Here is a 20896-nt window from a genome sequence, read left to right as displayed (position 1 = left end):
TGTTGGTCAAACATGTCAGTCTTCCAGATTAACTCCAGCAACAGGAAGAGAGGATAAGTCTTAACACAGGGGGTTTTCAAGAAAAGACTGGACAGCCATTTGTGTGAAATGGTATAGGGCCGTGATGGCGAACCTATGGCACGCGTGCCACAGGTGGCACACACAGCCATATCAATGGACACGTGAGCTCTGCTCCGGCGCGCTGGCCAGTTGATTTTCAGGCCTCCTGGGCCCACCAGAAGTAGGGAAACAGGCTGTTTCCTGCCTCCGGAAGGCTTCGGGATGGTGGGGAAGGCCCGTTTTTCTCTCTCACCTGGCTCCAGAGCCTTTCTAGGAGTCTGGGGAGGGTGAAAATGGCCTTCCCCATCCCCCTGGAGGCTTTCCGGAGGCCAGAAACGGCCCGTTTGCCAACTTCCGGTGGGACCGGAAGGCCTGTTTTTTGCTGTCCCCAGCCTCCAGAGCCTCTCTACGAGTCTGGGGAGGATGAAAACTGCCTTCCCCATCCCCCTGGAGGCCCTCCGGATGCCGAAAACAGCCCATTTGCCAACTTCTGGTCCCACCGGAAGTTGGCAAACAAGCCGTTTCTGGCCTCTGGAGGGCCTTGGGCGGATGGGGAAGGCCGTTTTTGCCCTCCCCAGACTCTTAGAAAGGCTCTGGAGCCAGGTGAGAGAGAAAAACAGGTCTATAGGGCCATCGCGTGCCAGGAGTGGGGGGGTGGCAGAGGGGCTGCATGCACGGGGGCAGGGCGCATAGAATTATGGGTGTGCACGCGCGCACGAGACCCCTCCCCGCCCCCCCACCGGCACGCGATGGCAAAAAGGTTAGCCATCACTGATTTAGGGTCTCCTGCTGAAGCTGGGGGTTGAGATAGATGACTTCGAAGCACCCTTCCAACTATGTTATTCTATGTTCTATCTTATTAGTGCTAAGAAAAGAAATCTCTTGAGTGTTAGTCATAAGCCGTTAGCTCTCGTATTAGCTATGCTAGCCCTGGACTATTCCAGCTGTCAATGTTTATTCACAGGGTTTGGAGAGAAAATCGTGACAATTAAAAAACCAAACCCACGCCACCTATCTGGTTTTCTTGTCACCATTCACTTTCCTTCCTTCCCATCTAATGTGTATATGGCGTACATCAGGGGTGTCGAACTCAAGGCCTGGGGGCCGGATCCGGCTAGATTTGGTCCGTGGAGCTGCCCTGGAAAAGGACTGCCCTGGCGAAGGACCGGCCTGCGGTGCCTCTGCCAGAGAAAACAGAGCTTGGGGGGGCCTCCGGAACTCCATTTTTGCTGGCAGAATGTTCCAGGAGGCCGTCGCAGCCGAAAATGGAGCTCGGGAGCCCATTTTCACTGGCTTAGCGCCACAGGCGCCCCCAACACGAGTGACGTCGAGCTGCCCACACCCACTCCCGCCCACCAAGGTCAAACACAATCGTGATGCAGCCCTCAATGAAATTGAGTTCGACACCCCTGGCGTACATCAACCCAGCTGATTTTATTAATGATTTATTTCTGTACATGATACGTGCTAATAGGTTGTGTATTTGATTTTTCTGCAGCTTCAGGAAGGTGAAATCCTGTTAGTGCCAGAGCTTTCCTTCTTGACGGGCATTCCTGAGAAGATGAGAAAAGACTTTAGGATTATGAAGGTGCTTGACTATATATTTTATACAGAATTGGAATTTGTTTATAAAATTCACAACCTCTTACTCAGTGGTGAATTGCAAATTTTTTTACTACCGGTTCTGTGGGCATGGCTTGGTGGGCGTGGTGTGGTGTGGCTTGGGCGTGGTAGGAGAAGGATACTGCAAAATCCCCATTCCCGCCCCACTCCAGGGGAAGGATATTGGCAATCAACTCACATTTATGATGGTTGTGGTGCCCCAGAGTCACGTGATTTCCTTTTGTGACCTTCTGACAAGCCAAGCCAAATGGGGATGCCAGATTCACTTAACAGTAGTGTTACTAACTTCACAACTGCACGGATTCACTTAACAACTGTGGCAAGAAAGGTCGTAAAAGGGGATAAAACCTACCGTATTTTTCGGAGTATAAGATGCACCTACCTTTTTTGGTAAGGAAAAGAAAAAGAAATCTCCCTTTGCCTCTGCTCTGAACAATTTTGCCACATTGCAGCAAACAGCCTGCTTTATTTTCATTTTCGTTTTCAGCATAGCTGGATTAGCACAAGGAAAAAAAAAAATCTGCTCCAGCAATTTACCTCCTTGCAGCAAGCAGCAGAGGCCCCCGCAAAACAGCTAAGAGTCGGGAGGCCAATCCAATCAACTTGTGCTAATTAGCCTGTGCTGAAGCTGAAAGGAGCTGTTTTTTTTCTTGCTGTTTGCTTGCAAGAAGGTAACTGCTGGGAGGCAGAGGCCAAAGGGTGGGGGCCAGTGGGTGGACGGGGCTACATTCGGTGTATAAGACGCATCTAAATTTTCACCCCCTTTTAGGGGGGAAAAAGGTGTGTCTTATACTCCAAAAAATACGGTACTTAACTGTCTCATATAGCAATTACACACACATACACACACACACACATAATTTCTGTTCCTTGTGAATTTTAAAAGCAAGTCACTGGAGAAGCTCCTCCTTCAAACTTCTGCTTTGCTGGCAATGAGTTATGTATGCTTCCTTTTTTGAACCCAAGCTGAAATGCCTTTTCTCCCGTCTTGTGTCCACTCTGCTCAGGACCTTACGCAGAAAGTCAACATGAGTCCCGAACAGCATCACGCCTCCCTGCTCCAACTCCTGAGCAGAATTGAGAAGAATGAGAGCGCCCATAAGGAATTGTCCCGGTGGGGGCTTTTCTTACATGGGGATGTTTATAAGGTAAGGAAACTTTGTGTTAGCTTTGCCAGGGCTTTAAGCTTTGCCTGGTGGGATCCTGCCTGTTTTATCAAAAATGATTTTGACCAGAAGAGATTGATACCAGTGGTGGAATTCAAATTGTTTTTTTTACTACCGGTTCTGTGGGTGTGGCCTGCTGGGTGTGGTGTGGGTTGGTGGGCGTGGCAAGGGAAGGATACTGCGAAATCCCCATTCCCACCCCGCTCCAGGGGAAGGATACTGCGAAATCCCCATTCCCACCCTACTCTAGGAGAAGTATACTGCAAAATTCCCATTCCCACCCTACTCCAGGGGAAGGATACTGCAAAATCCCCATTCCCTCCCCACTCCAGGGGAAGGGTACTGCAAAATCTCCATTCCCACCCCACTCCAGGGGAAGGAGACTGCAAAATCCCCATTCCCACCCCACCTCCAGGGGAAGGATACTGCAAAATCCCCATTCCCTCCCCACTCCAGGGGAAGGGTACTGCAAAATCCCCATTCCCTCCCCACTCCAGGGGAAGGATACTGCAAAATTCCCATTCCCACCTTACTCCAGGAGAAGGATACTGCAAAATTCCCATTCCCACCCTACTCCAGGGGAAAGATACTGCAAAATTCCCATTCCCATCCCACTGCAGGAGAAGGATACTGCAAAATTCCCATTCCCACCCCACTCCAGGAGAAGGATACTGCAAAATCCCCATTCCCTCCCCACTCCAGGGGAAGGATACTGCAAAATCTCCATATCCCCATAACCCTAACATATCAACAGATTCTCGATCGAAGTTCTGCCTTCGTAGATTTTGAAAATCATAACACAGCTTTTGCCGAGCCCGTTTTTAAATCTGTGAAATAGCTGCTCGCGCGAGTGGAGCTTCGCACGTGAGTGCAAGCGCCCTCTGTTATGGCACAAAGCTCCACTTGCGCACGCGGAGGGCATGTGTGCCTGATGCTTGCACAAATGGAGCTGTGCATGCACCTGCTACACACACACACACACACACACACACACACACACACACGCACGCACCAGGCCGCCTAGCTGGAAAGGTTGGGGACGGCTGCTTTAAGGCATGTTTGGTGCTGAGCTCTGGAATTAAATTGGGCCGAGGGCTGTCCCAGGTCTAGCCTCGTATACAGCTCGACTGTTTTCTTTTTGTTTGGTTGTTTCAGACCACAGGACGCATCCTTCCCATGGAGAGAATAAATCTGAAGAAATCCTCCTTCAATCCCTCGGAAGACCTAAACTGGACTAAAGAAGTCAGCAGAGAATCCTGCATTTCTGCAGTAAGCTTAATGTTGGGTGTGGGGTACTCTTCTGTATGGTGTAACAGTTGACTCGGCATTCTCTTCAATACACGCAGGTACTCCTCGACTTACAACACTTCATTCAGTGAATGAATGAATTTATTTATTGATTAGCCCTTGGGCCATATCAAAGTGCAGAGTTCCAGAAACAAATCATTGCAAAAGTTTGGTAAAACAATTTAAATGAAATTGGAATAACGCACGATTAAAAATGCAATTAGAATAAAATAACGATCTAAAATGAAATCGGAATAAAATACAATCATTTGAGATACAATTTAAATATGATTAAAATTATATTACTTCATTTAGTGACTGTTCAAAGTTATAATCGGGTGGGTTCTAAATTTTTTTACTATCGGTTCTGTGGGCGTGGCTTATTTTGTGGGCGTGGCTTGGTGGGGGGTGTAATGTGACTGGGTGGGCATGGCCAACTTTTTTTTTTTTTTTACTTTTAAAAGCATTTTTTCTACGACCTTAAGAGGTTGCAGAAAACAATGCTTTGAAAAGCCTCTGCCAATCAGGCAACTCAGCTGGGATCGTCAGAGGCTTTTCAAAGCATTCTTTTTTACCACCGCTTCGGCCAAAGATGTTGCAGAAAACAATGCTTTGAAAAGCCTCTGACAATCCCAGCTGAGCTGCGATCGTCAGAGGCTTTTTTTTTTTTTTTTTTACTTTTAAAAGCATTTTTTCGGCCGAAGAAGTTGTAGAAAAAATGCTTTTAAAAGTAAAAAAAAATAAAAAGCCTCTGATGAGGTGGGGTAAGCAAGCGGCAACCGAGCCGGGGACCGGTTCAGGGGCGTGGCCAGCCAATGTTATTACCGGTTCTCGGAACTACTACAAATTTTTACCCACCACTGGTTATAACTGCACCCGACACAGGTTCAGGTAACGGAGCCACAACACTGTCTGCAGTGTTTCTTGAACATCTACTCACCGAAACAGAAGAAAGGACAGTGAATGTCAGAACCAACGGGAAATTGTCAAGAGAAGCCATAACCAAAGGGAAAAAATAGGGGGGGGGGGGAAGAACAAAGCATTTTAGAAAGCTGGTAAAAGAAAAAGAGCAGTATTGCAGCAACATCTGTAAAGACACTGAAGACAGAAACAGAACAACAAATTGGTCCAGAAGATCTCTGAACTCAGAAGGAGGTTTGAATCTTGAATAGGTACAGCAGTGGCCAAAATTGTGAAAACCTTTTGGGAAAAGTGTATTTTCTAAAACTAGCTAATAACACCACTTTTTTTTTTTTTTGAGTAGTACCTTAAAATTATATATCAGTGGAAAGATAATTTAATCAAGAATGTAATGTAATAACTTTTATGAAGGATTTCCTATTAGAATAGCAGTTATAAAGAAGAAAAGTGAAACAAGATATACAAAAATTATCACCATGCTAGGTAATACATAAATATAAATCAAATTTAAAAAAAAAATACTTCATTGGGTAACTTTAAGCAAATCCAGCTTCAATTGTCTTTGCTTGTCAGAAGCTGGCTGCAAAGGTCACAAATGGTTATCATGTTACCCTGGAACACTACAACCATTATAAGTTGCCAAGACCCTGAATTTCGATCACATGGCCATGGGGTTTCTGGGACAGTCATCAGAGTAAAAGATACATCACTTTTTTTAGTACGATTGCAACTTTGGTCATTCAACAAACGGTTGTAAGTCAAGGACTCTCTGTAATAAAAAATACATTATTATCCTCAAAATCCCTGGAAAGTCATACTTTTTAGCAGGTGTCTATTTCAAGTGTCAAAAGTATATGTTGACTTTTCTTCTATTTCTTAGGTTCCAATTCATTTCTGGGCACTCTTTTACCCGAAGCGGATGATGGAGCCAGCACATGAGCTAGTCAGCGTGCTACAAAAAATCTCAGGAGCACTTGAAATCCCATTAGCTGCACCTATTTGGAAAGAATTGAAAGATGACCGAATAGAAACTTATGCCAGAGCTATCAAATCATTGCTAAGTAGTGAGGTGTGAGTTTATGGGTTTGTGATTTTATGATGGTGGTTTCTTGTTTGATTCCCCCCCTTGCAGCTTTTATTGATCTTGCTTTCAGATAAAGTATACTGAGATAGAGTAGAGTAGAGTAGAAATAGAGAAGAGAAGAGAATAATGGAAGAGAAGAGAAAAGAGAAGAGAAGATGGGAAAGAATAGAATAGAATAGAATAGAATAGAATAGAATAGAATAGAATAGAATAGAATAGAATTTTTTATTGGCCAAGTGTGATTGGACACACAAGGAATTTGTCTTTGGTGCATACGCTCTCGGTGTACATAAAAGAAAAGATACATTCTTGCTTTCAGATAAAGTATACTGAGATAGAGTAGAGTAGAAATAGAATAGAATAGAATAGAATAATGGAAGAGAAGAGAGAAGAGAAGAGAAGATGGGAAAGAATAGAAAATAGAATAGAATAGAATAGAATAGAATAGAATAGAATAGAATACAATAGAATAGAATTCTTTATTGGCCAAGCATGATTGGACACACAAGGAATTTGTCTTTGGTGCATAAGCTCTCGGTGTACATAAAAGATAAGATACATTCGTCAAGAATCATAAGGTACAACACTTAATGACAGTCCGAGGGAAACAGTCAATATAATATTAAGATACGGAATATTAAGACAGAAAGGGAGAAGGAAGAGGAGTGTACAGTTGGGATGGATAGAGCAAACATCTGGAGTCTGATCTTAGTAAAACTTCCTTGGAAAGAAGCTACTGAGCCTCAATAGTTTGCCTTCTAATGGATTCATATTTTGTTGAAATATGAACAAACATATACAGTGGTACCTTGGTACTCATCACTAATTGTTTCCGGGAGGTGCGATAAGTAACAAAAACGATGAGTAGCAAACAGATTTTTCCCTTAAGAAATAATGTAGCTAGTCATAAGGCAGTCAACACCAACAAGTTCTAGTGTCAGCGTTCCAGAAACCCCTCCAACTCCAAGTAAAAACTCTGAAGCAAGCGTTTTTCAAAATTCTATTTACTAGAATAGGTAAACTGGCATATCTGGAAAAACCCGAATCTGAGAGGTCCGGGTTTTCCCGCAGTAAATCAAAACCCCCAGAAAAACATCCCCTCACTCTTCAGTCGATCACATGCTCCAATCAACTGCCGTCCCATCTCGAGACAGCACTCCGACCACTCCTTCTCCAGATGCAGGATCACCCTGACCTTGACCGACAGGAAGAATGCTATTATGTCTACAGACAACCCCTCTACTAAATCCCCTCTCCTACTTTCCCACACATGAAAAGGTGGCAGCATAGAAGCTTCCGGCCTAATATGGCTTCCAAAGCTGACATCTAGCTTGCGTGTTGAGTACTGGGATGAATTTTTCGTGTCACAATGTGTTAAGAGTATCAAATTTGATTAGTTTCAAAGCAGTTGAGTACCAAGGTACCACTGTTTGGCATGAGCCAGAGCTCATGGCAAGAGCCGAGGTGGCGCAGTGGTTAGAGTGCTGTACTGCAGCTACTTCAGCTGACTGCTAGTTCAGCAGATCAGCGGATCAAATCTCACCGGCTCAAGGTTGACTCAGCCTTCCATCCTTCCGAGGTGGGTAAAATGAGGACCCAGATTGTTGGGGGCAATATGCTATTTAGTATACTGTCGATTGTTGTAAGCCGCCAAGAGTCCTCGGAGAGTGGGCGGCATAGAAATATGATTAATAAAATAAAATAATAATAAAATGAGGACCCAGATAGTTGGGGGCAATATGCTGACTCTAAACCGCTTAGAGAGGGCTATAAAAGCACTATGAAGAGTTATATAAGTCTAAGTGCTATTGCTATTCAGGTTTGAAATATTTTTATGATCATTAAGTAATGCCAAAGAGCCAATTTAGTATAGTGGTTAAGGTGCTAGTCTAGAAATCGGGAGATTTTGAGACTCTGGGTAGGGAGACTGGGCTCTTAACCCAACCCACTTAGTAGAGTTCTTGTTGTGGGGAAATTGCAAGAAGGAAGCATTAGTTACACTGTGTTGAGTTGCATAAAATAAAAGCAGGATGTAAATTAATAAATGACATTGGTTCTACCTCGCAATACACCTAACCCATAGTGGTATACTGATATTTAATGATCTTATTGCAAGCTGGTTACTTACTATCCTTTCTCTTTATTAAGGGATCAATACAATTAGTCGTTTGTATTATCACAGGAAATAAAGATGATTTGTACAGGGCCATTAAAAGGCTGTGCAATGTACAGAACCCGGTTCCTTCTCAGGTACGTTGAATAGTTGCCTGTTCCTTGAGCCTGTAAAAATGCTTGAATGGGGGTTGTTGATAGTGATATTACTTGTTTGCTCACCTGTGTTTTTATGAAGAGCTTCTGATGTGTCTTTGAGGCCCAACATTAGGTGTAACAGGAAACAGTTTATACTGTTTATATATACATAGTTCGTATATGAGCTTTGAACAGTTTTGTGTTCTAGTGATTTAGAGTTTATGATGTTCAGATATTAGTCAATGTTTAGTAACGAATGTCAACAATATTTAGCTTTTAATTGCGAATTGCGAATTCAATAGTTTAATAAATGGATCTTTAAAATCAGATTTTTTTTTAGAATGTAGAAATATGGAGGAAACTTAGTCAAACCCTATATTGTTAATAATTTTAGGGTGTTATTTTGGGAAATATGTAAAATGTTTTTTGTGGAATAGAGGCTTATTTTTTTGTGAGGGGGAAACAAAACAGTGTTTACTTTAAGCAATAATAACCTCTTATTGCCTTGTAAATATATTAAAACTCACAGCTTAGAATTAGATGTGGAAAATATGGAATTTCAACCATTTTGACTTCTGAAAGGGCTATTTCTAACTCCATAAGAAATATTTCAATCCCCTTCTGATTTTAGTGGAAGTGTTTCAAGTTCAAAAGGGGGCTATTTTGAAGTTAGAACCCTTCTGATAAAGTCAGGAAAGCAGTAGGGTATGATGAAATTAAGCTCGAAGTGGAATGGTTTAAAACATAGGTTATGCAATAATCAAACTGAGAATTGTTGAAAGAGAAACATTTGTTTCTTGCCCGGGCATTTACTAATTCTAATCATTAATTGCTACAGGTTATTAATGTCCGAACCATTTCAACACAATATGCTAAACTTAGAAGTATAGCACAGAAGATTCTGTTGCAAATTAATTGCAAGCTAGGTGGAGAGCTGTGGGGTGTGGACATTCCATTGGTAAGCAATACTGACATTATTTCTCTTCAGTGAAGCTTAATTCAGTAAAAATAATAATTCTCTAAAATAACGTTGCCTATTTTATGTATGAATACTCGTGTTCTTTAAGTGGCACCATTAATATTCATCTTTTTCAGTTCCTTTCACTTCTCTAGACAGCCCCCTTCACTTAATTAGGACCTACTGGAGGTTGAGAGCCTTGAAAATAATACGTTATAATCTCAGGTGGAGAACAACAGTCAGGGTCATTTCTGTCCTCTTACAGTTTGCTTGGATAAGATGCTGTTTCAAAAAGAGACAAGTGAAGATGTACAAAGCATCCCACCAAATAATTCAGCTGATAACGTTTAAAACACATTAATATCAGCCTTAATCCTAGCATCCACCACTCCTGGTAGTATTTTAAGAACAATTACTTACACATCAAGAGTGAACACCAATGGCAACAATTGCCACATTTCTGATGTGAGCATCAGCCAGAAGCCCATAATCCATTAGCCAGTTCTACAACCTTTTTCTTTCCAAATGATCAGAATCATCATCCCTTTTCTGTAGAGTAGAAATACGGTGTCTGTGGATTAAACCAGGTTATAGAAAAGATTCTTAAGATTCCAACTTCTGCACAAAACAGGGGATGGCTTGGATTGCCCCTTCTAATACAGCGGACAGTATAAGAACATGATGAAAAATTGGAACTGGGAATCTTTTCTGGGTTACGCAGTGGTGGTGCAGGGGTTAGAATGCCGTAATGCAGGCTAACTCTGCCACTGCCAGCAGTTCGATTCTCATCAGCTCAGCCTTAAAAGGAGGGCCCAGTGTCAATCCTGAAGTTGACCCAACCGGAGCCATATTGGAGCTTCAGTGTTGCCGCACTGGAGCTGAGGGACAGGGAGCGGGGATTAGAGATAGAGGGGTTTGTGTAGCCAAAACAAAATACTTTCTCTTGAGAACCAAGGTCATTCTAACCAAGGACCGTGGCAGGAGGAGAGATGTCTCCAGACGACCAGACAGCGTCTTGATTGGACCATGTGACTGCTTGTTTTGGGTTTGGGAAAAACTTTCTCTTTTAACTAGGTGAAAACTGTGGGAACCTTTAGAGTCGGTTTTTACCAGATATGTGCCAATATGATATTTCCAATAAAGCTATCCTTTGAGGAATTTGCCTGCCTCGGCAGTTTTGCTTTCTATGGATCTATTAATTGGAACATATAACCGACTCTTGGCATCCAGATTGTTTGGGGCAATACGCTGACTCTATAAACCACTTAGACAGGGCCGTAAAGCACTGTGAAGCGATATATAAGTCTTAAGTGTTATTGCTATTACAGAAGAGAGCTTTCTCTTGGAATGTTAAAAGTAGAAATGTTACTGCCGGAAGTGCTTATGCTTAAGAAAATGGATAACACATTGATGTATTTGAGTAGAGAGGAAGTTATTTATCGCGTCATACCAAAAATGTCAGCTGTGAAAGGTTAGGATGAAAATATCTTGTCATGGTCCTTTTATGAAAGGTGATAACAAAGGGAAGGTGCACTCTTATTGTAATCACCAGGAGTCAAAGATTAATTTGAACTACGGCTGAGCCACGGGGAAACTCCCATGCTATAAAGGCAAGTGCTCAGTACTGTGCAGAGATCAGCGGCCCCAAAAGTAGCGCAGCAGGAGAGAAATTGCTATTTTGCAAGCCTCTATTAAGGTTTGAAATGACATGCCAGCTTGCTTGCTTACTGATTTCCCTCCTGTATTCTCAAATTGGATGCACAAGAGGGAGCTATCATCCAGGCCATGGTTGGCCCAAAGCCAACCATTTTTCAAGCGGCAGTTGGATTTTGGTGTGTTTTTTTTCCCCTTGAAAATGTTTCACTTCTCATCCAAGAACTGAAGGATCTTCTTGGATGAGAAGCGAAATGTTTTGAAGGGGGGGAAAAAACCCCCAAAGTCCAGTTGCCTTTTGAAAAAGCACCCTTATGTTCAATGGTTAAAAAACCAGGCTTAGAGACTCGTGAGTTCTAGTTCTACCTTAGACACAAAAGCCAGCGGGGTGACTTTAGACAGGTCTCCTTGTCTCAGTCCAACTTACTTCACAGGGTTGTTGTTGTTGTGGGGAAAGTAGAAAGAAGGAGAATGAGGTACGTCCACTGCCTCGAGTTGTTTATTTAAAAAAAATGCAGGTATAAATAAAACAAATGGAGAATATAATACCTTGTCCTTCCTTCCAGAAACAGCTAATGGTGATTGGCATAGACGTGTATCATGATCCCAGCAGAGGAAAGCGCTCAGTGGTGGGCTTTGTGGCAAGTATCAATCCGTAAGTGTCCCCCTTTTTTAAAAAACTTTTTGACATTTAGATCTATGGGCCCTTGCTTAAGTTCACATAGAATGGCTGAATAGCTGTGGAGATTCTCAGCCATCCAGATCGTGGTTGTCCGAAAGGTTTTTTTTCAAGAGGCAACTGGACTTTCTGGTTTTTTTTTTTTTTTTTTTGTGAAGATGTTTTGCTTCTCATCCAAGAAGCTTCTTCAGCTCTGAAGGCTGATTTCCAAGTATTTGATATTTCTAGTCTTGAAGAAAAAATGTGATGATTTATATATTCCGTTTTTTTTATTATTATTATTTGAAAACAATATCCTTCCTGTCAAAAGTTAGGAAGCAGCTTGGCTTATTTCTGAGCTAAGCTTAATTGACAGATTCACCTGCTCAGCCTTCTTCTCCACCCTTCTCCCTAGTGTTCCACCATCTGCTCATCAGCTGACTGTCAGGGTTCCAAGTAACACCCCCAACGAAAAAAGACTCCGAGGCTCGAGATTCCTCAAAGATCCATTTTATCAGAGATGTCATATTGGCACCTCTGGGAAAACCCGAATCTGAAAGTTTCCAGGTTTTCCCCAACCAAGTGAAAGTTCAAGTCCCTGCCCAACACCCACATGTCCATCACATGGTCCAATCAAAGCACCATCCCAACTGGAGATGCCTCTCAGACATCCGACTCCAGGTGCCAGGGCAAGATGTCCTTGACTCTTTGAGAAAGGAATGTTATTTTGACTATATATCTCCCATACTCCATACAATTCCCCCATCCATTTTCCCACAGTAGAAAATGTGGCAGGCCTGAAGGCCCAATGTAAAAGATGGCTTCCAGGCCTGACACTTGACTTCATAAAGAGAGTCCTCCGTCTTCTCTCTCTTTTCTTGGATATGGAACCAGTTACAGAAGGTCTTAATCCTGATCATTTCCCAGGAGCCACTGACTGCACGGGGTTGGGGAGAATTTTCCTTCCTTCCTTTTGTTTTCCTACGGAGGAAATAAAGAGGCCGGGTGGAAAATGCAAAGGACCTACAGAAGTACTAAAAGACAAAGAACACAGTAAAAATTGGGGCCTAACATTAAATTAGAAGACCACCAATTTAAAGAAGATCGATAATGACAGGTAGAACTGACAATGAAGATACTGAAATAATGGATAGTTTCTGCCTGTAAGGCCCAACCACCAACAGTAAAGGAACAAGCAGTCAAGAAATGTACAGCATTTAGTGGAGCAGTTAAGGCAGCCCTGGGAAAGATGCCACGATGCCTCTATACCTATAACGATCAGAGTCATGCAAGCCATGATATTCCCTATGACATTATGAAAGTGAAAGTTGGATTTTAAAGAAGCAAGATAGGAGCCATTTTGGTGCTTTTGAACTTTAATGTTGGGGAAAAACTCCTGAGAATATCATGGACAGCAAAGAAAACAAACCGAGGGACCATCAAACAAATTGGTGGAGTCAAGAGAGTTCTTACTCAAGGCACAAACGACCAAGCTCAAATTATCCTACTGTGGACACATGATGTGAAGATCCAGAGCTCTGCAAAAGGCTCTGGTGCTGGGAAAGTTGGAAGGGAAAACAAGAAGAGGACGACCAACAGCAAGATGGATGGACTCGGTTACTCTGGTGATGAGGGCACCGTTGGGAAACCTGCAAGACAGAAGCTCATGGAAAAGATCTATATAGAATAGAATTCTTTATTGGCCAACTGTGATTGGACACGCAAGGAATTTGTCTTCGGTGCACAAGCTCTCGGTGTACATAAAAAAAATACATTCGTCAAGAATCATGAGATACAACACTTAGTGATAGTCATAGGATACTAAATAAGCAATCAAATCATACTAGGTCACTAAATAAAACAATACAAATTGTAAAGATACAAGCAACAAAGTTATAGTCATAAGTAGAAAAGGAGATAGGGAGTAGGAAGGATGAGAAGAATAATAGTAATACAGTCCTAGTAAATAGTTCAACAGTGTTGTGGGAAGTAGTTGTTTAAAAGAGGGATGGCATTCAGGGAAAAAACTGTCCTTGTGTCTAGTTGTTCTAGTGTGCAGTGCCCTATAGTGTCGTTTTGAGGGTAGAAGTTGAAACAATTTATGTCCAAGATATGAGGGGTCTGTAGATATTTTCACAGCCCTCTTTGACTTGTGCAGTAGACAGGTCCTCAGTGGAAGGCAGGTATATATGGACTTGATGATGCATAATCAATAAGCAGAAAGGGACTGAGGATCATATTGGATGAAGGGGGTAAGGGAGACTTTTGCCTAATTTTAAAATGAGCGGCAGAAATATTCAAACTTTTTTCTAGCTTTTCCATTATTTTCTTTCTCACCCAAATAGAATTGCTTGGATTCCTTTCGCAGCATTTTTTTTTTTTAAAAAACCTTCTCTATCCCTCCAGATTGAAGCAAATTATTATTTAAGTGTTATGGTGTTAAAAAGATTCCAAGGCTATGATGGCTCTGAAAAGTTAACGGTTTCCAAAAATAAAAATGTGGCCTAATGTTGAATTGTGAGGCTTTATGCTTTGAATTAACATGATTAATATCATTTCCTTTTCTGCCACCAGAATTGTGACACGATGGTATTCCAGGGTGGTATTCCAGACGCCTCATCAAGAAATAATAGATAGCCTAAAGGTCTGTTTAGTAGCTGCTTTGCAGAAATTCCACGAGGTGAGAAATGAACTTATTATTTTCCAGTTCTCTGGAATTTATAGAGAAGATTAACAGTTTTGCATATTTTGGGGGGAAGGTATGTTTGTTTCATTGTGCTGTCTTTACAAGTAGTCCTCAACTTATGACCATAATTGAGCCCAGAATTTCTGTTAAGTGAGACATTTGTTATGTAAATTTTGCCCCTATTTTACGACTTTCCTTGTGACAGTTGTTGTTGTGGTTCGCCAGCAGCCTGCGGAGCTGGCAGCAGAGTCAGACATTGAGGAGGCTGGGGAGGAACATGGGCCAGTCCTGGAGTCAGGGGAAGGCCCGGACGAGGGCTCTGCATCGGAGGCAGAGATGGAGCCAGGGCCATCTGGGAATGATGTGCGGACTCTGGAGCCCACAGAGTCGGACAGCAGAGAGGCAGAGGAACAGGAGGAATCTGTTCCTAGTGCACGCATGCGCAGAGCTGCCAGAAGGCAAGAACAGCTAAAGCAAAAGGGACGACTTGGGAGTAAGGCCAGGAGATGATTGACCCCTCCCATAAGGCTTAAAAGAAAAACAAAGGCAGTTGGGCCTTTTGTAGGAAAGCAACGTTGCTAACTCTATTTCCAGTCGGCATCTCTTGTTTGTTTCTGAACTTCGTGGGGTTTTGCCAAATAAGGCCTTTGGCAATATGTCAAAAAAGATAAAGATTGGTGATAATCCCGAAGGACTTCTTCCAAAGGACTTTTTTTTGCAACTAATTGGTGCTCAGCTGGGAATGAACGTAATTCTCAGCTGTTACAGTAAAATAGTTTTTTGGGGGACTAATTGTGTATTGTAATGAATGACTCAGTAAGCCTAGGTCACAACAGTTGTTAAGCGAATCATTGTTGTTGATAAATTAGTAATTTAGTTGTTAAGTGAATCTTTGCTTGGTTAGAAATTCGCGAAAGGGGATCACATGAACCCGGGATATAGCAAAGGTCATAAATAAGGCTAAAACATATGAAGAACGGTTGCTGGAATTGAGTATGTTTAGTTTAATGAAAAGAAGGACCAGGGGAGACATGATAGCAATGTTCCAATATCTCAGGGGCTGCCCCAAAGAAGAGGCAGTCAAGCTATTCTCCAAAGCACCTGAAGGCAGGACAAGAAGCAACGGGTGGAAACAAATCAGGCAGAAGAAAAGAGGGAACCGGTTTCACTTTGAGCAAGAAACCGTTGTAATTTCCTGGATCAAATCTAGATATGAGCTGATATTAGCTCTTTCTGATTGTTGAATGTTTGTTCTCTCGAAGGTCAACCATCATCTCCCGGAGAAGATAGTGATTTATAGAGATGGCGTTTCAGATGGCCAGCTGAAAATAGTAGAAAGCTACGAAATCCCACAGCTGGAGAAATGCTTTGAAGCTTTTAATAATTACAACCCTAAAATCGTGGTGTTTGTGGTTCAGAAACAAATCAGCACCAACATCTATTCCTCAGTCGGTCAACAACTTTTATCTCCTCCTCCAGGGACGGTGTTAGACCATACAGCCACCTCTCAGGACTGGTGAGTAAAAAAAGCTTTCACCCAGCACTCCCCTCCCCCACCCCCCCCCGATCTCCGAGTGACTTCTGGAAACCGTTGCTGGGAAGTGGGGAGTTTAAACCCAAAGGCGCTTTGGAGCTGAAAAAGGTTCTTGGATGAGAAGTGAAACATCTTCAAAGAAAAAACCAAAAAGCCCAGTTGCCTGTAGAAAAAACAAAAACAAAAAGAGCACCTTTGGGACAATCATGACCTGGATCACTGAGAATCTCCATAGACATTGGGAGTTTAAAGTCTTTGTATTTTCTCCTTTCCTCTATGATTAAAAAAAAAAACATTTTCCGCCCTATAGACACAGCTTTTTATTTTTTATTTTATTTTTTTTAAATTTGATTTATATGCCGCCCTTCTCCGGAGATTCAGGGCGGCTTACAGTGCGTTAAGCAATAGCCTTCATTCTTTTGTATATTTTATACAAAGTCATCTTATTGCCCCCACAATCTGGGTCCTCATTTTACCTACCTTAGAAAGGATGGAAGACTGAGTCAACCTTGAGCCTTGGAGAGATTCGAACCAGCAAGTAATTGCAGACAGCTGTGTTAATAACAGGGTGCACTAAACCACTGTACTATCAAGGCTCTTGATTTGCAGTTAATGCAAACCCTGGAGTTTTTAAAGAAGAGATTGGTCAACCATTTGTCTGAAATGCTATAGCAGGGGTGTCAAACTCAAGATCCGGGGGCCAGATCCGGCCTGTGGGGTGCTTAGATCTGCCCTCAGGGTTACCCTGGAAACAGTGAAGGACCAGCCCCATGTGCCTCTGCCAGTGAAAACGGAGCTCACTGTCAACTTGCAAAGCTTTCAAGTTGCCATGAGCAGGAGGGAGGGAGAACTGAAGTGAATTCCATACATTCTTCCTGACCACAATCAGAAGGAGGGTGTTAGGTTTCACAGCCAGCCAAAGTGGTTCATTGGAGAATGTGATTTGTGACATGGCCAGAGAGGAGGGGAGAGACAGGGTCATAGGGGAACATAAATCTACGTGGGATCAGTTCTAACAGCATCCCAGTATTGCCTGAATGTTGCTCCTAATAAATGACTATATTTCCTTTGAAGTTTGGATCATGGCTCATGAATTAATTAGGGCATCTTTCGGAAACTTGACACTCACAAGGGCTGTGGGCAGCCTTCCCATGCTCTGTTTTCACTGGCAGAGGGTTGCAGGTGAAAACGGAACTCAGGAGCCCGTTTTCATTGGCAGAGTGTTTGGGCCACCGCAGGTACCCCCAACATGAGTGAGGTTGAGCTGGCTATGCCCACCCTGACCACGCCCCCCCCCCCGAGGTCAAACACAACCCTGATGAAATCGAGTTTGACACTCCTGTACTATAGAGTTTCCTGCTTGAGTAGGGGGTTGGACTAGAAGACCTCCAAGATCCCTTCCAACTCTGTTAGATGCATCTCTAGGTGTTTCCCCCTCAACTAAAAATATCCTATTTCCTGGTGATCAGAATCGGCCATGGCACGGTCCTTTTGCCAGCTTTGTTTTATCTATAGTCTTTTTTTATACTGTACGCTAAACACATCCCCATGTGGGATGTCTCCCGAACCGAGACGGTCATCTATCAAGGTGATAGGGCAGGCTGCCTGCAAAATGGCCAGAACCTATTGAGTGTCAACTTGCAAAGCTTTCAAGTTGTCATGAGCAGGAGGGAGGGAGAACTGTTGGAGCTGCTGTTGCCCCTGTCCCTTTGAAACCTCTCCCTAATCAACAGAAGAGCTTTATAGCTCCCGCTGCCTTAAGAAAGTTCAAAACATTCTTAAAGATCCATCTCATCCTGGGCACCCTTTTTTTTTTTTTTTTTGAACTATTACCATCTGGCAGACGGTACAGGACAATAAAAACAAGGACAAATAAGCTGAAAAACAGCTTCTACCCCAGAGCAGTAACCATATTGAATTCTACGGCATAGTGCAATATCGGGTTTTCAATTTCAATTATATAGAACGTAAAGGGTGTATGTTTGTGTTTTTATTTTTATAGTTATAATGGACACCGAAGACGGCATTTAATTTCGTTGTACCATGTGCAATGACAATAAAGTAAACTATAAACTATAGAATGACTAGTGGCAATAAAAGCTGAACATAAAATAAAAGCAGGCGGGGGGATGTTCCAGTGAGAGGGAAGTCACTTTGTGTTCTTTGATGGAAATAAAGCCTGAAGCAGCCTAAGGCAAATAGTAAGCTACTCTTATCCAGCAGTAGGACTCATAAGGAGTAGTAGTGGAAGAGCAGTAGTGAGAGCTGTAGCAGAACTGGGGAAGAGTGGAGTAGTGAGCAGGAAGAACTAGCCTTTCAATACTTACATGGGTGTTGCCTGGAGACCGGTCTCATCATGTTGGTTCTCTTGGGTTTTGTACTCTGAAAGTCTCCCCAGAGTTGTATAGAATTGATGGCTGGTACTCAGTAGAGTGATGATTGTTCCTTCTCCCCACCCCCACCCCATGTACAACAATGGAAGCTGTGCCCCAGCATTTAAAATTATCCCAAACTATTGGAATCCCTGTCTGGATTGTTCAGAGGTGTTTCCCATATCTTGGCTTGCCAATTTAAATAGCAATCATAGGTATTCCCTTTTGCTCCAGGCCTCCATTTTGAAGGTTATAAAAAATCAAGACTTGCCGTATTTTTTGTACTATAAGACGCTCTGGACCATAAGATGCACCTAGCTTTTGAGGAGGAAAGCAAGAAAAAAAAAATCTGCCTCTGCCTCCTTGCAGCAAACAGCCTGGTCAGTTTCAGCACAGCCTGATTTAGTACAAGCAGCTGATTGGCAGTTGGATCGGCCTCTCGGAATATCACCAATCAGCTGTTCCAGGCTGCGAGGATCGCCGCCGTCGCCATCCATCGTCGCCACCTCCGCACACCCCATTTTCGTCCTCCACACATCCTGTTTGTGGCCCATTCCAGGTGGGGATCACCGCCACCACTGGCGACAATAGGCGGTGGCAATCACTGCCGCCTGGAACAGGCCAAAAATGGGACACCCGGAGGATGAAAATGAAGCATGCAGGGGACAAAAATGGAGTGCGTGGAGACGGCGATGGATGGCGGCTATCCCTGCAGCCTGGAGCAGCTGATCAGCGGTATTCCGGGAGGCCGATCCAACTGCCAATCAGCTGCTCGTGCTAAATCAAGCTGAGCTGAAACTGACCAGGCTGTTTGCTGCAAGGAGGCAAATTGCTGGGTGGCAGAGGCCGAAGGGTGGGGGCCAGTGGGTGAGTTGGGCTAATAAGACGCTCAGACATTTCCACCCAACGGGGGGGGCGGGAGGAAGTGTGTCTTACAGACTGAAAAATACGGTAATTCTTTTCTTTGCTGACGATGAAGTTGATAGAGGTTCAACTCGGCTCTTTTTCCCTTTGGTTCTTTCTTGTTAGGGTGGATTTTTACTTGATAGCCCACTACTCGCCTCAAGGTTGCGGCATCCCTACTCACTACGTCTGTGTAAGGAATACAGCCAATCTCGCCCCTGATCACATGCAGAGGTGAGTGTTATGATATCCTCGGTTTCAGATTTTGCTTTCTCATTTGTACAGGAGGCAGAATGTGAGTCTAATGAATACATAAACAAAGCAGGAAGTGCTGAATACAGCAAAAAGGATGTTGGAATTGCAATTATGGAAGTTAGGATTTTGTTTCGTGGGTTTTTTAATACTTTCTTAGAAACCATTGTGTGTACAGCTTTGCTTCATATTCAGGACAGCTACTTGAATGAAAGAAATTATGACTTTCTTACTTCTTGGTTTAAAAAGCAAATTGCCTGGGAGGGGAGCCTCCAGCTGCGTTATGCCTTTCTTTGCAAGATGATGGGATGGCCCAAAACTGTCTGCTAGTTGCCTAATTTCCCGGGGCCTCCATGCAGCTCCTTGGCTAATATTTTTCTTCTCAAGCTTGTAGCAGGACAAAGGTGTTTATATATATCATTTTCTTTCTGGATGGTGTGAGGAATTTCCTTTGCAAAAGGGGTAAAGTAAAATCCAAGAAATGAAGGGGAATCCATCAGTTTTTCCCTTGCAGCATTTAAGAACGGATATTGATTGGAATATATTGCGAGTTTAGGGATTTGTCAACCCATCATAGAAACACATTATGGATCCAGGTTATAGAAGCAGGCATTCTAATGCAGAATTTCCTTCTCGCATTCCTGTTTTTTCATAGGCTGACTTTCAAACTTTGCCACCTCTACTGGAATTGGCCAGGAACTATCCGAGTGCCTGCCCCGTGCAAATACGCGCATAAGCTAGCTTTTCTCTCCGGGCACATTCTCCATCACGAACCATCAATTGAGCTGTGTGAGAAACTCTTCTTCCTGTAGCTGCCTTCAAAGAGAGAACAGGAACTGAGAATTGCAGCTCTTCCAGCCCTTCCCAGTTTCAGGCCACTCTCCCCTCCACCCCCTTCAACTGGAGAGACTGTTTTATAATAATGTTTATTTGGTCAATGACCAGAAAAAAAAAGTTTTTAAAAAAATTACAACACCATCGTAAAATAGAAAAGGTGAAACCAACAAGATAAAAATGTGTCTGCTCTAACGGTACATTAATTCCTTGTACAAGCGTACCTCTGTCGCAGGGCACACGATGCAGTAAAACAAATACCATCTTATAAACAAGATAAGCTATTATGTGTTAAATCTAAAAATGGTAAATAAAACAAAAAAAAAATATTTCCATAACCAGTTCTGCCTTATTTTCATTGCAGCAATACAGAACTTGGCTATTGCATAGGTGATAACGGGTTACAAATTTCGTAGAGCATGGTTCATACAGAAATTGTCTGGTCTTCCTGGAAATTTTTATTTTATTTTTATTTATTACATTTATTTACCACTCATCTTGCTTCGAAGTGACTCTGGGTGACTTAAAGCATAAATTTACTTACTAAGGGCAGACTATATGCAGGCGTAATATCCCTTAGAGCAAGGGTGTCAAATTTGATTTCATTGTGGGCTGCATCAGGGTTGTATTTGATCTCGGGGGGGACCTCGGGGGG

The 20896-nt window shown here is 42.9% G+C and overlaps 1 protein-coding gene across 5 annotated transcripts in view; it reads left to right on the top strand.

The window, feature by feature from the left end:
- Positions 1-20516, top strand: part of PIWIL2 (piwi like RNA-mediated gene silencing 2) — a 44086-nt gene extending 23570 nt beyond the window's left edge. For all 5 annotated transcript variants that reach the window (XM_087875885.1, XM_087875884.1, XM_087875882.1 and 2 more), the window contains exons 14-24: positions 1559-1648; positions 2691-2831; positions 4005-4118; positions 5938-6126; positions 8290-8391; positions 9230-9349; positions 11569-11657; positions 14235-14340; positions 15609-15862; positions 19282-19389; positions 20063-20516. In XM_087875885.1, coding sequence (XP_087732011.1) covers positions 1559-1648; positions 2691-2831; positions 4005-4118; positions 5938-6126; positions 8290-8391; positions 9230-9349; positions 11569-11657; positions 14235-14340; positions 15609-15862; positions 19282-19389; positions 20063-20219 — 1470 coding nt within the window. In that variant the 3' untranslated portion in view covers positions 20220-20516. The remainder of the gene's footprint in view (positions 1-1558; positions 1649-2690; positions 2832-4004; positions 4119-5937; positions 6127-8289; positions 8392-9229; positions 9350-11568; positions 11658-14234; positions 14341-15608; positions 15863-19281; positions 19390-20062) is intronic.
- Positions 20517-20896: the final 380 nt, after the last annotated feature.

The sequence above is a fragment of the Pantherophis guttatus genome, chromosome 9 (genome assembly GCF_059756535.1).
Source record: "Pantherophis guttatus breed Tessera chromosome 9, ASM5975653v1, whole genome shotgun sequence".
NCBI classification, from domain to species: Eukaryota; Metazoa; Chordata; class Lepidosauria; order Squamata; family Colubridae; genus Pantherophis; species Pantherophis guttatus.
This window is presented reverse-complemented; position numbering and strand designations above follow the sequence as displayed.